The sequence below is a fragment of the Lissotriton vulgaris genome, chromosome 1_1 (assembly GCF_964263255.1).
Source record: "Lissotriton vulgaris chromosome 1_1, aLisVul1.2, whole genome shotgun sequence".
Lineage (NCBI taxonomy): Eukaryota > Metazoa > Chordata > Amphibia > Caudata > Salamandridae > Lissotriton > Lissotriton vulgaris.
The window spans coordinates 842,391,249-842,409,434 of record NC_141685.1 but is presented as its reverse complement, the minus strand read 5'-3'; the positions used below and the strand labels follow the sequence as shown (position 1 = coordinate 842,409,434).

Below are 18,186 nucleotides of genomic sequence, written 5' to 3'. Positions count from 1 at the left end.
GGAAATGTGACATTTTGCTTACCCTGTTAAACTTGAGGTAAGCATGGCAGAAATCCCCATACCTTGGGTTAGGAAGATAGCGGGAACGTTGTTCCCCCTGGCATCTTCCGCCATATCCAGGATACGAGTGAGTGAGCCAAGGGTACCTAGGAGTTTGTCTTGAGATTGTTTAAGACATTTCTCAATACCTTTCCTAGGATCCTTCCCAAATTTAAATAGAAAGGTTAATAGATCGGGGTCTAAATTTGGTGTGTTACACACTTTGAGTCCCGTGGAGGATCTTGGGCACTCATTTCTCCTGAGGTTATTTCCTTACCCAATGGCTTAAGTATTTTGAGATGTGGTCTAATGGCTACCACTCAGAACTGCGGCGGTGTTTAACTGTGGTGGGGTTAAACATTTTGTTTTTCACCACTTTTAAGTGTTTGATGTAATTCGTGACACGTGTCAAATGAATGGGTGCTCCAAGGATCAAAATCTGCCTTGTCCTTACAGTGTCTTGAACTTGTGATCTGTAGGTCAGGGCACATGTCAGCAGCAAGAACGTCACTAGGGGATCAAGCTTGCACCACCAATATGCATATTTACAATATACTTTTGAATATCATGTATGTGAAGTGTACAAGAGGCCCACATCGTATGCGGGGTAAGCAATGCACCCCTGTGAATTGGACAGAGAGATCCTCTTTGGCTGATGCAGATCATGAGCCAGAGAAGCAGCAGAACTCTCATTTTTTGCATTATGGAATTTGTAGATGTGATTTTATAATGGAAAAAGGGACTACAAATCAAGAATGGAAAGAACATACCCTAGACTTGATAAATGAGCTACTTACGCATGGACCTGTGAAACCTGAGAGCTGTGAAACCGTTGGATTTGCAGTTTGAGTACCAATTATAGAAGCATGGGCTGTTTTTGTCCTCTGAGAAAGTAGTGTTAATTTTATCATTGAATTACCAGGACTCCACACGCCAGAACATACAAATCCTGGTATGGATGAGCTATTCACACATAAACCCAAGAAACGTAAGCATTCTAGCCAGAGAATACATGGCTAACAGCGAATGTGTTCAGAAATCAAATGGGGCGTGGTGAGATATAGTCATTCTTTTTCCCTTCTATGCTTTCGATTTTTTTCCCCATGTCATGTGTTGTCCCTCTAGCCAGACATACATATTTTAGTCCAAAATATTTGTATTCTGGGTCTTGTAGATTGGAATTTAAAATTGTATGCACAAACATAAAAGTTTAAGCATTGAAATTGTTTTGCATAAAATCCAGGACTTGCCTAAAATGCCATGCATGACATGGGACAACTTAGCAGCTATGCTTGGGGACAGTCCTTCTTTCCAGGCCAGATTTTCTGCTGGAAATACCGTCCTAGTTCTTCGTAGGTTCCATTGTTCCCTGAAGAAATATGTCAAATTTTCTGCAGATTTCTGAAATCTTGGAAATCGCATGAAGATTTTCCATCACTGCCTGAATCTCCAGGAATGGAGAAATGATGAGAAAAGATCACAAAGATGAGAGGGATGGGATAGGGCATGTTAAAAAGTGGGCAACAGTAGCTTTTAACATAGATTCTTTTCATAGAAGTCACACATCACAATTCCTCATAGTCCCATATAAAAGAAAGAAACATGCGCTATTTGGTGTTCAAACTGGCGAAGGAAGGCCCAAGGAACGGTGTGTGAGGATTCAGATACCCTCGTATTATGACTAGGTATGTGCCAAAAGGCGATGGTTCGTTTTGATAAATTTTGTGAAAATTGCATGAAATCACACAAAAGTTTGCAAAACAAATTTTGTGTGGTGTCTTGCGAGAAAGTGGAATGCAAGGACAAACCTTTCATTCAAGTGTAATGTGGGCTATTCACAAGGGGACTGCTTAGTTGAGAAAATGACTCCTGTGAGACATTTCCTGCTCCCACAAACCATCTTTTTCGAGAACCAGAGTCCATCAGAACACATTTTTGCAAAATTTCACATATTAAGCTTGTGGCATTTTCCTAATTTCATGTAAATCAAAATCTACGAATTTCATACATTTTGTGAGCGGGACAAAAAATATGCACAAGCCTGAACAGAGGGTACAGGGTGTTTATTGGGAGACTCGTGCGGGTTGGGGCGGGTGAGGGGAGTCCCATATTGTACCTGAAGATATTGATGTGTGCGAGGGAAACAAAGATCCTACATAATTCAGTATGTTTGCTTTGCAAACGTCCAGGCATTTTGATAATACACATAGCGAGTGTATGTTAGTGGGCTTTTCTCGTTTTAGTTTGCCATTGGTATAAGAAATATCAATATGATTTTCAGAGTATATGGTATTTCAGGGAAAGTGTTTGCGCTCTGATTACAATGCCATTACGCTAGGTAACAGTAACATCTGTTTTTACAATGCTTAGAGGCTGAAAACATGAGTTGTAGAGCGCTACAGAAAATAATAATGTTAATATTATGAATGTACAAACATTGATGGAGATGTGAAAATAAGCAAGGACTTGTGCTTTTTAACTTCGCCTAGTGCAGGCTGGTCTTTTAGCGCCTGGTTGCCTTTGCTGATTTGCTTCGCATGTGTTATTTGCGGCCTTGTTATGAAGGTCAACTGAAAGTCACCGTTGGCACGTGTTTACAAAACAGCCTTTGAAAAGCAGTCACACTTCCTTACCCCGTGTATCTCTCGCGAGCTCCAGCCGTGAGCTGGTTCGCCCCAGATCACAGCGGGCCCGCGCGCTCTGCGTCTGTTTCCAGGAGCCGAGACCAGCCCGTCCTGTTCTGGAACAGCCTAGAGAGCAGTAAACAAAGCTCACTGCGGTGTGTCCAGAGTCACTTTCTCTTGCCCCCGTGTCCAGGGGCATGGTAAACGGGAAATATTTTTCGAACAAACTGGAATTTTATATCAGTCATATGGTTAATAAAAATACTCGTTTGTGACTGGCGGGGAAGCATCACGTCACAGGAAGCAGGTTTATTCTTCACATGCTTGAACATATATTTTTTTCCTTTTCCATTTGTATAATTGGCCATTATGTCGGGATGTTGCTATCAATAGTGCAGAAGGTGTTAAGAAATAGTGCTAAATGCAATAGAACGTGCTCACTCAGGGGCATATTATCAAGGGCCTTATCGCCACTTTAGCTGGACTTTTTCCCCGCTAAAGCGGCGATAATTCAGAGCTGCCAAGTTCAATTTGTGTTTCTGCCATTTGGTTTAAAGTCCTTCCCCCAGTGCATTCACAAAGTGGTGTCTCTCTAGTGGCAATTCTGTAACCAGGGGGCTGACTATTTACTCTTAAAGCAATGATTGGCTGATCCAAGGTTCATCAGTGAAGTTGCCACAGGGGTTTCAGATTAGTGTCAGTGACTTCAGCTTTACATTTTCTTGTTGAATAGGAAGAAATACCAGTTGGCACACTAATAGAATCTGATTTTCATTAGAGGTTCATTTCAGATGGAGTTGATTGCAGTCTTTTTCCATGTAAGCAGGTCCCAGGTTTAGGTAGCAATACATTGATCAGAATGCAAGGGCACATGTATTTATGTCTTTTTATGTTCCATGGTGTAGTTGTATGTGATGGCATTGAAAAACGAATTGATAGAATTCCGATTATGAGAAACGATTTCACCTAAACCTGCTAAGGATATTGTCGAGAAGGGCATTTACTAAGCCTGGGCGTAGTTCGCGTAGCCGCACTCTGCGGAGCTACGCGAAGACGCACTTGCACTCCACGAACTACGCATAGCTCCGCGAGCATGCGTAGTAGCTTGCTTGACCCGTTCGCGAGCCATTTTTTGTCTTCCGGGAGCGCCGTGGAACTCTGGAACCTGCTCGACACCACATCTCCAGACGTCGCCTTCCTCACGGAAACATGGATGAACGCCTCCTCAGCGCCCGACATCGCCGTCGCCATCTCGGACGGATACAAGATCACCCGGAGAGACCGCGTCAACGAGACAGGAGGAGGCATCGCCATCGTCCACAAGAACACCATCCGCATCACGACCAACTCAGACAATACCCTCACAGCCGCTTAACATCTTCACTTCCAGATACACACCGACCCCAAGACCACACTCAGAGGCACCCTCATCTACAGACCCCCAGGACCTCGCACACAATTCAGTGAAGACATCGCAGACTTCATCAGCCCGCACGCCCTCGCCTCCGCTGACTACATCCTCCTAGGGGACCTCAACTTCCACCTGGAGAACAACAACGACAACACCACCACCCTGCTGGACAACCTCGCCAACCTCGGACTCATGCAACTGGTGAACACCCCCACCCATTACGCCGGACACACGCTTGACCCAGTCTTCTCCTCCAGCAAGTACATCTCCTTCAGCCACTCCACCGGACTCCACTGGACAGACCACAGCTGCGTCCACTTCAGCTTCAGAAAGACCACGACTCACCACCACCCGCAGTCCGGGTTCCCCGCAGGAACTGGAACAAGATCACCACCGACCAGCTCACCACTTCACTGAGCCAGAACCCTCCCGCCAGCTCAACGGACCCCAACCAAGCAGCCAACAACCTCACACAGTGGATCACCAATTGCCCTCGCCCAACCAGCCTCGACCACTCGCAGTCCGGCTTCCGCGCCAACCACAGCACCGAGACCGCCCTCATCGCAGCCACTGACGACATCCGAGCCCTGCTCGACAACTTGGAAACAGCGGCCCTCATCCTCCTGGACCTCTCCGCAGCATTCGATACAGTCTGCCACCGCACCCTAGTGCAGCGCCTCAGCAACATCGGAATCCAAGAGAAGGCACTGGAGTGGATCATCTCGTTCCTCACCGGAAGAACCCAGAGAGTCCGCCTCCCCCCGTACAGATCCAAGGCCACCAAAGTCATATGCGGCGTGCCACAAGGATCATCACTCAGCCCCACCCTTCCTCTTCTACGTCTAAATGAGCCCCCTCGCAGCCATCGTACGCCAACACAACCTCAACATCATCTCCTACGCCGACGACACCCAGCTGATCATCTCCCTCACCAACGACCCAGGAACCGCCAGAACCAACCTACACGAAGGGATGAAAGACGTAGTCGAGTGGATGAGGAACAGCCGCCTGAAACTGAACTCAGACAAGACGGAAGTCCTCATCCTTGGATCATCACCCTCCGCCTGGGACGACTCCTGGTGGCCCCCTGCCAACGGACCACGCACGCAACCTGGGCTTCATCCTGGACTCCTCCCTCTCGATGACCAGACAAGTCAACGCCGTCTCATCATCATGCTTTAACATCCTACGCATGCTCCAAAAGATCTTCCGATGGCTCGCCACCGAAACCAGGAAGACGGTCACACAGGCACTCGTCACCAGCCGACTGGACTACGGAAACACCCTCTATACCGGAACCACAGCCAAACTCCAGAAAAGACTCTAACACATCCAGAACGCCTCCGCACGACTCATCTTGGACATCCCCTGACACAGCCACATCTCCGGACACCTGAGAGACCTTCACTGGCTCCCCGTCAGCAAGAGAATCAGGTTCCAACTCCTCACCCACGCACACAAGGCCCTCCACGACCTGGGCCCCAGGTACCTCAACAACCGCCTGACCTTCTACACTCCCACCCGCCAGCTACGATCGACCAGCCACCCCCTCGCCGCCGTGCCACGCATCCGAAGATCCTCCATGGGAGGAAGATCCTTCTCCTACCTGGCAGCCAAGACTTGGAACTCCCTCCCCATCCACCTCCGCCTGACCCAAGACCACCTCTGCTTCAGGAAGCAACTCAAGACATGGCTGTTCGAGCAGTAGCGGACCCCCCTCCCCCAAGCGCCTTGAGACCCTCTGGGTGAGTAGGTTAGCATTTACCATTTGTTTGAAACCAGTTCACCAAATCTCAGTTTTTATAATTGCACTTACAGACTTTTTCATTTTGAAATAGTGCAATTAGACGGCAATACCCCTGAAAAATCGGTTCTCTCAGTTGTTTTCCCTAAAACGTTTGCATGAAGCCTTTTTTTCTTCACCCCTTTCCCTCCCACGCCCTGACACTGAGATTTTTTACTTTTTTTTTTTAGTTGTGGTCTGGGGGTGATGGGGGTCTACTGCACAGATGCTTCTTCCTCTTCCCATATTTCTTTGCCCTTCTTCTCTCCTCATCCTCCTCAATACCTTCTCCCCCCTCCTCCCCCCATCTTTAATTTTTAGGGGACTCCAACCAACCACTAACCAGTTTTAAATTGTATTTATTTTCAACTCCCCATAGTCTTTCTTTTTTCCTTTTTTTAGATTTATGCCAACATCGGCCCCCTGATTTCTCCAAATAACCCTACATACCGCAGCAGGGGCATGGTCCTTCTATGATCCTTGCAATAACCCTTGCGTCGCTGGTGCTCTCCAAGCTCCCAGCAGTTCGAAAAATTGATTCAATCGAACATAATACATAGAATCAAGCTTCTCAGCAAGGTTGTGTTGCTCATAGCTCTTGCAGGTGTTAAAAGAGCACAATGCCAGCTCTTCATCTTGAATTACAAAGTTGTAAATGAGGATATCTTGGCTGCAAGCAAATGGCTATATATATATATATATATATATATATATATATATATATATATATATATATATATATATATATATATATATATATATATATATATATATATAATTTATAATCCCATTTGAGAATGATGCTGATTGGCTGCAATAAAACCCGCATTGAGTTGTTATATGGAAGATACAAATCATCGAGTGGACAGGGCTTAAAGACGACACAACTTAGAGAGAATCCAATTAAAGTTGGAAACTGGAACCTATACAGTTAGGTTTGGAGTTCAGCACTTGAGAAGTGTGCATGCTGTGGTCAAGAAAAAGTTAATGACCTGGTGGAAGGAGATGGGGCCGATTTTGATGTCGGTCAGAAATCCTCTGACCTGTGGTCAGAGGCTTTCCGACTGATATCTTCGGTTTCACTTTTGACCACCGCGGTCAGAAGTAAAACTGGTCGGTTTCTGGCTGGGTTCCGATGGGCTCAGGGAGCCATTGGACCAGTCAGAGGCCCCAATGTAATCCCTGAGGACAGCACTTCAGCATCAGGATTACGTTGACGGTTTCCGATACGCTTTCTATGCTGGGCTTTCTGACATGGAAAGCCTGTCGGAAAGCAACTTTGGGGGCCCTTAGCAGGACCCCTATTCTTCCACGGCCTCCAGTTGGGGGCCTGTTAATCTCTGCACTGTGTGGCAGGCAACTTGAGGTGCATGCCACGCAGTGCAGAGACTAACAGAAAATCCAATTTCTTCATTACAGCCAGTTGATGGATGCAGCACACGCTGCCATAGAGAAATGGGAGTATCAACCGCACCATTGTGGTCACATTGTAATGCCGGTGTTGGGACCGCCAACCCGAGGTCGGTCAGTCCTGAGACCATGGCGATGTCCAACCGACATCGTAATCAGGCCAAAAGTGTCAAGCTTTGAGGAAAAGTTTTAGACAAGGCCGGATGAACGTGTTCAATTTCTGCCAATGCCCTCAGCCCTAGCTGTCGAAGCTCTTTTATCCTTGTGAACGGCGATGGTTTCCTCTGGCAAGAAGTGGATTACTTCCGGATGAAACATGGCTCAAAAAGAGGCACTTAGAATCTGAAAATTGCATATTCAGGCAGAGAGAAGATGCATTGCATTTCATCTTGTTCTGCCCATTGTACCACTGGTGCAGGTGCACAGCTTGCACATGCTTAAGGCCGCCCCTACTCTGGGTAATATGTCATTGCACTCATCTGTGCCCTTGCAAAAATGGAAATAAAACAAATGCAAATGTAGTCTTGGCAACACCTAGAAACAAGTGTTTTGTAAGTATGAAAACTAGCAATCCGTGATATATTTCCATCTGTTTGGACCTCTTATCTAAAGTGCAGCTCAAGTCTCTTTAGCACAACTAGTAAAGGACCAATGTCTGCCCCTGAGGTGACTTACTTGGACACTAGGAAACTGTTCAATGAAATAATCAATGTATCTAAAGCAATGGAAGTATGACGGCGGAATATTGGGGCCTAAATATCGTCTGACAAATATATAGTGCCTTAAATACCATTTACAACAATATGGCCCATATGTTAATGATGCAACATCTACTCCAATGGAGTGATATTTTTGAAAACAATATTTAGGTAAAAATATTCCCCTGGCAATGATTCCAGCCCATTGTATCCATAACTGGATTGTATTGTATTGTATTGGATTTATATAGCGCTTATCACCCAGGGGTCTCTAAGCGCTTGCCTTGGGAACCCGTCCTGGCTTTTCCCTGTGAGATAGCCCCTACAGGGCATCCCCAAGGTGAAAGCCAGGCATCCCGCCGCAGGGGGCCGTTGTGGAGATTAAGCAAGCTTAATGCCCAGAGTTGCAGAGTGTGAACACATGATTAGGTCAGGCACCGAAGCGAGAATTATCGAGCCCGTGGACATTTGAGCTCAAGACCCTGCCGCGTTGGGAATTGAACCCTGGTCCCGGGTCTGACCTCTGCTTCAGGGTCTGCCTGCTCTAACCAGTGAGCCACACTTCTCCACTAATTTTAGAAGTAGGAGGTGATTTGGAAGCGTACTGTTATGATTTACAGATACAACTTTTAAGAAGAAGGATAGCAGCAATTCAGTCTTGGACAATCAAAGAAAGACACCAGATAGTTGGGCTATTTACTGAAATAAGCAGGGAATGGCAACAATCCTAATACCTCTGTCAACTACTGTTGAATGTTTTATTGCCCCTCAGCTTGTAAAATGGTGTCATTGTTTCTACATTCATTTTCATCAGGCATAAAATGCAATCCCTTATATTTCCCTAGTGCAGATAATTCCTCTGTCCTAAATTTCCTCATCATCTCGGCATTAGCCCCTTCCCTTCTACTTCCAGGTTTCTTTACATTTATTTGAATATTTAAAATCCATTTAAGGCATATGGTTTGTCTATTTGTCAGCAACATTTATGTAGCGTGCCCTTCTGCTTTATCTGTATGCTTTCATATACTGCATGTTGCACTTCCTCCCACTTGTTTAGACTGAGGGATAGATTTGTTATGTGTGTAATAACACTGTTTTACCTATGTGTACATTAAGTGTTCTCAATAAAGTAATGTGATCACTGAACCAGCAAATATTGGCAAAGCAAATAAATCTGGCCTTCACTTGGGTAATGGTTAAATTATTTTTTTATTTACCTTTGTTAATATGCTCCAATATTTTTTTACCAATCTGGCAAAAGGTTTCAAGTATACATGGGCGCTTGTCAATGAATGCTGATCTTTTGTCCCAGGTGCAGGCCAAAGCCTGTTTAAATGCTAGTAATCATTGCTCTTTTAGAGGTCAATTTGAGGCGGTCCTCTCCTGTGGTGGCCACATTGGCAGCCTTACTTCAGGACAGTGTTTGTGGATGAAAACAGTGATGCAAGTCTGCATAGTAACACTTGCCTTCATTAGTAGCGGCCTCTGGGCTCATCAGGGCTTCCCACTTCAGTGGCTATGCAGTTTCACTTTCTCCTATGTCAGCAGTGGAAGCACTAGTTTTTAAGGACTCCGTGGATTATCAGGTAAAACGTGGTACTTGATCTCTCAGAGAGACTGGGGGGCAGTGGCGGTCCTCGAGGGAGTGCTGCGGGGCTGTTGGGCGAGCGGGGGAGGGGCAGGGTGGGTGCGCTCTGCAACTCTAAATCGGCGATGCAGCGTGCATTATTTGTTTTATTTATTTATTTCTTTACTCAACTCCGTTCGGCGGCATTCCGGAGTTTACTACCCCCCATCCTGCCCCTACCCCGCCCCATCACCCGCAGCACTCCCTCAAGGAGCCGCCACTGCTGGGGAGACTTCTTTGCTACATGAGTCACTCTTGGCTTTGCCCTCTGGGGCCAGCTTCTTTCTTCTCTACAACTGTGAACATGCTGGGCTTCTCCTCCCGGACAGTCTTTCCTTCTGCAGGGTCATACACCCCTTCTCTCTCTCACAGGCAGGTTGACTTGTAGAAAATTTAGACTGACCCTCAACCCCTCCAGCAGAAAAGGCAGGTTTCAACTGATGTCACCTACCTCTCACCTCAGTGAGACTAGCTATCAGGCAGACACCAGTCCCGGTGGCACAGCAGCCCTTCGAGGACTTTGCGGCACACTCCCTTGCTTGGCCAAAAAGGGCTTAGGATTGGAATAAAGAGGGTGGTTTGGATCCCACTTTGATATAAATTTTCCATTCAGGGGATGTAAATTCACCATCTAAGGCTTCAGAACTGTTGTGAATCAGTTCTTTTTCAAATGTAATTTCCAGGCTGCTCCTCAAACAGCCTTTGTGCCAAGTGATGGTTACCACAGCAGAAAGAAATGGGGTAGCGCCAAGCAGGAGTATCCAAAACTGTCATCGGCCTTCCTGAATCAGTAATCAGATAAAAACAAAAACAATCCTGAATTAGAGAAACTGCAGTTCCACACCTCACCTTTTTCATCTATCAGGGGCAGTGCTCAGGAAGAACTGATAAGTAGTCCGTTGCTAACAGGGCCCTCAATGAATTTCTAAGGAGAACCTCTGTCTCGGTCCCATTCATTTCAGTTGTTGTGTGCCCTGTAACCACAGGAATGCAGGCCATACACTTCCACTGTCTGGAGAAGCTCTCTTCATCCTCCTTTTTTGCCAAACCAGGGCCATCACAAATGGATCCCAGTGGCCCCAGCATTCAGACTAACACTACATACTGAGTCCTGCGGCTACACATGCGGTTCACACTCAGCGCATATACATGCACTCAACATGCAGCACAAGGTTCTGGGTTTCACATAATGGCAGATCTTCACACAATGAGAGTCAGACTATTTATTCAAAGAATAATGTGCAAAAATATATGTCACAACTCAAATGAAGGGTCTTATTTGTGAGGCCCCTGCGTCTCTTTTGCGCCACCAAGCGTCACTTTTTTGATGTTCCAGTGGCTCAATGTGCTGCGGCATATTTACAAGGCAAAGTAAAGCCATGCTATGTGTTTTTTATGGCCTTTTAACTATGTGATCCTTTCACAAAGAACACTGCATGAAAGGGACGTTCCATGGAACCTGAAGCATTCCCAGATTTATGAGGCATTGCCAACCTGGGAATGCTTCAGGATCTGATGCCACCCCATGGATGTTGTAGGGAGGCGCAAAAAGGAGAAATGTTTTGATTTCTCCTCGCAGCACACATAGAAAGAGGAAATCGCCTGAATTGATTGATTTTATGCAGGAAGGTGTTCCTTCTTGCACAAAATCAATCAGCCTCGCAACGTAGGCACCCTTGCACCATGGTGCAAGGGGGCCTGTGCTGTCACTTGACAGTCCATTGTGAGCCAGCGCAGGGGAAAGAGCAGGAAGGCACCATATCTTGTAGAGAAGGCGCATTCCTGCCCTTTTCTTTTGACGAGGGGCAGCACAGCAAGATTCCTTGCAGCACTGCCCTACGCCAAAACCTCATAAATGAGGCATGAAGTGTTTCCTAGATTTTTTTGTAAATAAAAATACCAAATTGCATTAAATGAAAATGAGCTAATATCGTTTCCATGTTTCTGTTTGAAGAATTACTTTACAACTGAAAACATAGATCTGTACGAATGAATGAATTATATTTGTAGAGTGCACTGGTACCCCAACAGGGGTGTCTTGGTGCTGAACCTACATATAGAAACATTTCATAACTGTTGAAACAACCAGGTTTTGAGAGACGAACTAAATACATAAAAGTTTGTGTTCAATCACAACTTTAAGGGCAAAGAAGTCCATAACTTGGCTGTGTGAAGGAAAGTGAGCACCCACCCTTATAGCAGCATCTGAATTTTGAAACTTGTAAAAGTCTGGCCCTAGCAGAGCAAAGATTGTGTGTTGGCGAATACACACAAATCTTACTTGCAATATATACAGAACCGACGCATGTCAAGGCCTTAAAAGCCAGTGAAAGAGCCTTAAATGCACATTTCTGCCTAATCAGTAACCAGTGAGGGTCAGGATTTCACAGAAGTCCTGCGGAATTGGTTAAAAATAACACAGGCAGCGGCATTTTGAATGATCCGAAGTCTATTCGGGAGAAAAGAAGGCAATCCCAAGTACGCGTTAGCATCGTCAAGGCAGTGGTGTAGCATAGGACCCCTGTGCGGTTGCAGGGGCCCGAGCTCCAGGGGGTCCCCTCAGCACAGGGCCCTGGCATTGGCGCTCCTGGTTGACTCCGGAGAGGGACCCCAACATGTACTTTGCAGGCCCCCCCCCTCAAGTTTCAGTACTCCACTGAGTCAAGGCCTGAGGTGATAAGTACTGTGGGACATATTAACAATAGACGTCAATAAATATCACAAAGCGCGCTTTTTTATTTATCGCCGTCTATTGCTGGAATTTATCGCCCGGTTACCTTGTTATTAACAACGCGTATTACCGAGGTGATAAAAATACCAGCGATAGCGGGGATATTGCTGTTTTCCATGGAACAACGCTGGTTTTCCAGTGATGTTATATGAAAAACAGCGATATGGTTGATGTTAGGACCCTGTGGTCTTAGCACCACAATGCCGTAGTCAGGAATTTAACAGTCATTGAATTCCTGCGTTAAGGTCAAGTTAGCCCGAAAAAGATCAGCGCTACACCAGACGTGGCCTCGTTGTAAATATCGCGAAGCCCAGTTAGCGATATTTTACACTGAAGTTTTACAAGGCACGCCTACCTTGCATTTCCTTAGCGATGCGAGGCGGAAATAAACCGGGCACTAAGGCAAGGAAACACGCGCTAGCGTGTCCTTTTTAATGAAGCGATAAAATTATTGCCGCTTTTCGCCCGAAAACGGACGCTAAAGCGGCGATAATGTTATCGCCAGCCCTTGATAATATGCCCTCAAGTTAGTAGTTTTCCTGTCCGAAATGGGCAGATAAGGAAGAATTTGTTTGATGGCTCGCAGCATCATGAAACATTTTGAGGCTTGTGTGGTAATGTGGGTGGCAAAAGACAGGTCAACTTTCTTGCACTGGTGACTGGAGAATGTAAGGTTCCAAAAACCTCTGGACGCCAAATGGAACCCCCTTTAGAATTATCAGTGCCATAAAACAGAATTTCTGTCTTTTCCCCCCTTGAGCTTAAAAACACCAGAGTTCATCCATTTCCAGATGTCCAACACGCAGGCGGAAAACTGTTTCTGTGTTTCCTCCAGGTTTTCAGTGATGGATCACTTGATCGTGCACTGCTTTCTTGGTAGACAGGGAATCATGAGTTGAACATGGGTTTGCCTCAGAGATATTCAGGGATATATGTTCCTTCACAAAAAATATCATACATTTGATTTATTTAGAGTATTATAGTTTTACATTGTACCACTATTACCCCCCTCGTGTGTTTGCATGATGACATAATAAGAATAATATATATTATACCTTGCCTCTTTTCTCTGTTTAGGAAAAGGGAAGAGGCTGAGGCAAGCCAAAGAAGAAGCCATAGCAGAGATCGACCAGTACAAACTGCAGCGGGAGAATGAATTCAGGCGAATTCAGTCATCTGTAAGTGGTGCAGAGTTTCTCAAAGTGATGGTGCATCCACAGTGCCCTTCAACTTTCACTCCCCTATAAATGTAACCTGGATGCTGGGACACTGCAGCATGTTATGCTAGCAGGAATGTCAGCTTAAATAAAACATAGCAGTATTCGAAAAGCCTAGAAAATATTATGTTACTGAGATCCCTAAATTAGTTTAATAATGTTTGAATAAAAATAGAAATGTTACATGCTCTAACATTCTTGCATGATGTGAAATAGTGTATGAGTAGAGACAAGGGGCCAGATGTAGGTGGCCAAATACCGGTCGGTAACGGCCGATTTCGGCTGTCACTGGCCGGTATTAGGTTCTTGAGATGTAGGGGGCCCTAATTTTAACGATTCGGTAAATTTACCGATTCCGTAAAATACTGAATCGGTAAATTTACTGAATCTGTAAATCTGGATGTAGGTGGCACTGAAAACAGTGCCACAGGCCCTTTAGAATTAGTTATTTACCATCAAATACTATTTGATGGTAAATAACGAATTCCTGTGTACATGCACATCTGTGCATGTACACCTGTGCCATGTGGCACACATACATGCCCTAAGGGCATGTATGTGTGTCACATGCCACACAAGCCTGAATCAGGGGTGCAACAGGGTGTCAAAGTTACACCCTGTCCCCCTTTTCAATTCCGTAATTTTACCGAATCGATATTTACCGATTCGGTAATTGCCATTGGTTCCTATGGCCGATTCGTTAAATTATTCGGTAAAAATACCTACATAACATTTACCGATTTGTAAATACCGAATCGGTAAAATTCGGTATTTACGAATCGGTAAATGCCATTTACCTACATCTGGCCTAAGACCATTTATTCACACATATTATGACTCAGTTTTCGGTTTCTTCCAATATTGAGATCTTCACCAGGATCTGCACATAGCTATACCAGAGAAGACAAATTCTGCTGCATGAAGTTACATTCATGGCACCAGAGGTAGAGCACTTTCATGATCTGAGTGGTGGAGAACTATCCCAGTATTATGTTTGCTAAAAGTTATGATATTCTGATAAGTTACTAGTTTAACAATTGGTAAGCACCAGAACTAATTTATGGGAAGAGACCAAGGAAATGTAGGAAACAAAGGGGCATATTTACAATAGAAGTGGTGGAGCACGACTTTGGCCTCCTTGGCTTAAGACCACGCTCCGCCACTTCTGAAACACAGGGCTGCACCATATTTACAACAATATGGTGCAACACTGTGTTTCCACTTGCGCTAGCACTACATTTAGCTGCCTAGCTGCCTAGCGCCAACTCAGGCACCCTTGCGTCTGCGTAGCAGGGGAAGATTGTTTACATGTAGGAAGGTGTCCCTTCCTGCACAGAAACAATCGTTAAATGGTGTTATGTAACTTCTATGTGTGCTGCTTAATGCAGTACACATAGAAGGTGCAAAACGATTTTTTTAATGATTATTTATGTGCAGGAACGAACCCCTTCCTGCACATAAACAATCAATGCCATTTTGCGGTTTCCATGTGTGCTGTGCAACATAGCACACAAGGAAACAGCAAAATCGAGGCCCTAGGGTTAGACCAGGTTTTCCCATGTCTTAATTTTTGGCGCTGCCCCATATTTAAGCCACTCTTGTGAATATGAGGCAGTGTAGAAATCAATGCGTGGAATGCCCTTGCAACACCCATTGACCTCCCCTTTCATGCTAAGTATAGCGTGGAAGGGTGCCTTATTTACAAGGCAGCTTTAAGGCACGTTAAGTGTCTTATCGCTGCCTTGTAAATAAGGCGAAGCCCCTATCGCCACCACAACATCGTGAAAAGTGACATTGTGGTGGCGATAGGGGCTTGTAATATGCCCCAACGTTGTGAATTTTCGTGTTGCCATGGAATCATAGGAGGTGTTATGGACTTGACAGATGCTGTTCATATCCACTGCTTTCTTAGCCACAGGCTTTGGAATGTCTATGGCAGTAACAGCTGGCTGATGGCTGATGAGCCCTTATCTGGTTGAAACCAGTGCTTAATTTGAGTTGGTGGTTTACAGTGCTCAGCGCCAGCACTTTATTGTCAACACCGGCACAGTTTGTGTAATTTAATGATTAACATAACAACAGTTGTTTATTAATTTAATATACATTAACAGCAACTAATACCTCATACCCAAGCCATTCTTATAGCTTTGGAGGCTAGAATAGTCTGAATTACAAAGACTGAAATATTGTTTCCCCTATAAGAGCAATTCAATTGCATATGTATTCAACGGTCACCCTTCAATCATCCTAGAAGTCAAATCCAATACCACAACAATATAGCAGGATTTAATGTTGTCTCTTTTAAAAATGACAAAGTACAGTGCACTACTTGTGCCCAGGGCCTGTAATCAAATGTTGGTAGTGGGCCTGCAGCACTGCTTGTGCAATACACATGAGAATCCCTTCAAATATGTCTCAAGCCTGCCACTGCAGAACCTGTGCATGCAGTTTGAAACTGCCATGTCGACCTGACAAGTTAACCTACTTTTCCCATGGGCAGGGTGTAGTGTACTTAAAAAAGTAGGACATGTACTTTTCAGTTTTATATGTCCTGGTAGTGAAATACTCTTAAATTTGTTTTTTATTGCAGCAAGGCTATCTCTCCCATAGGTTAGCAATAGGGCTGCCTTGTAACAGTTTACAAGTGTAACTTGCTATTGGGGAAAGATAGGAAGAATACGTTTGGTGTCTCTGGACTCACAATTCAAAAATACATCTTATACTGATGTTGGTTTACAAAGTGCAAGTCTGAAAATGCCACTTTTAGAGACTTGACATGCTCTTAATTTAACCATTCTGTGCCTCTGCCTGTTTCTGGAATACACGTCTGGGTTGGGTGACAGCTGTACATTTCCTCTAGACAGCCACATACAAAGGGAGCTGAGGTGTGACACTCGCATCCTGATGGCCCATTACAAGGCTGATGGGCCTTCCTGAGCTAGAGCGAGAGGTAGGAGCTGACACTTGCACCAGAATAGGGTTCTGCCTGTCCCCACACAAAGGGTTGCATGACCCCCTGTAGCGAGTCTGGAGCCAGGGCAGGAAATGGCAGGGTCCTGGACTCTACAAAGTACTTTCTTTTAATTCTCCTGGCTTCAAAGGCTAACATGGGTATAAGTACTGGACCTCTGCCACCATATACTCAGAACACTTCTGGAACTGAGGACATTCTAACAGGAAGAGCTATTGGGCTGCCAGGAGGGACTGCCACTTTGCTGCTTGCTTTGCTGTGTTGGCCGGTAAACATCGTTTACAACGATGTTTTTACAACGCGGTACCTTTACCACGCGGCCAATACAACGCAAGTCGTTACCACGACTTGCGCTGGAGGGCGCTAAAGGATTAAAAATAGTTAATTTACTATCCCAACACCTTCCCTATGGTCCACGGGGACTGGTGTTAGAATAGTAAATTATACTATTCGAAATCCACGCCCCCAACGCAAGTCGTGGTAACGACTTGCGTTGTCATGGCCCCGTGGTAAAGGTATGCGTTCTGACGGTACGCGTTGTACCGTCATACATCCATTTTGGCCTGCTGCTTCTTCCCTGGGAGTGAGAGGACTGGAATTGACTCTCTATATCCCACACCTCTGAAGGTTCTCTAATGGCTTGTTGGGCTTGTCTCCTGTTTCTGAAGACTCAGGGATATCAAAGACTTCACCTGCATCTTGCTACCAGCTTCTGGGCTCTGTTGTGAGTCCTGCTCTGCCAAGTGGTGCCTAATCCAGTCCTGGGCCTTTGGAACCAGTGCATTTATCTGCAATCTCGACACATTGCCGCTGCCTACACCGAAGCCGTGGACACCACTCGCCAACTGCGTGAAGCAACAACCTCGACTTACAATGCAGCCTCGAATTACTGATGCAGCACCTTTAAATCACAAATGCTGAGGGAGTCTCGAACACTGCATCACCGACATCTGCGATGCACCGTCCCCAATACAGTCCTGTCCCTTCGCGGCTTAACACCAACGCAATGCCTACAGTCCAGCAGATCGACATCAACACCTTGACCTGATGCACGCTCTTGACATTGACTCATCAACAACATTACCTGACTTCAGAACCGACACATCGCCTTCAACAGTGAACCATCTCCTCCATTTTTCAACGCATCATCCCGAGCTTCGACCCATCCAAGGTACTGTCAGTAGGTCGGCGTGACTCCTTTATCCGGTCCGTGCTCCTTCGCGTTCAGACTGAACGTTTGGATTTGCCCCAGTCAAGTGCGACCAGAAAGCCCCATTTGGAGGTATTAACTTCTAAGCACTGAATTTTCATTTAGTTTTTAAAATTCATAATTTGACTTCTGCATGTTGGTTTGTTGTTGTGTTAGTCATGTGTTACTCAGATAAATATTGGCTATTGTTTGATACTGGTGTGGAGGACTTTTGCAGTGTTTTCACTATGTTACCCTGTGTGTGTTCACAAATACTTTACACATTCATTGCCTCTTTACTTTAGCCTGACTGCTCTATTCCAAGCTACCAAAGGGTGAGCACAGGTAAACGTTTAGTGTGTAACACACATACCCTGAATAGGATTATGGTACCTGCTTAGACAGGATGCCTAACCCTGCAAATCAGAAACTCAATTTCTAACCCTATTGAACATTCACTTTTAACCTCTACATCAATTGTTTGGT

At 45.3% G+C, this 18,186-nt stretch overlaps 1 protein-coding gene across 1 annotated transcript in view; it reads left to right on the top strand.

Moving 5' to 3' along the window:
• ATP6V1G3 (ATPase H+ transporting V1 subunit G3) overlaps positions 1 to 18,186 on the top strand; it is a 39,567-nt gene that overhangs the window by 15,092 nt on the left and 6,289 nt on the right. Inside the window, exon 2 of the mRNA XM_086957654.1 lies at positions 13,401 to 13,501. Coding sequence (XP_086813780.1) covers positions 13,401 to 13,501 — 101 coding nt within the window. The remainder of the gene's footprint in view (positions 1 to 13,400; positions 13,502 to 18,186) is intronic.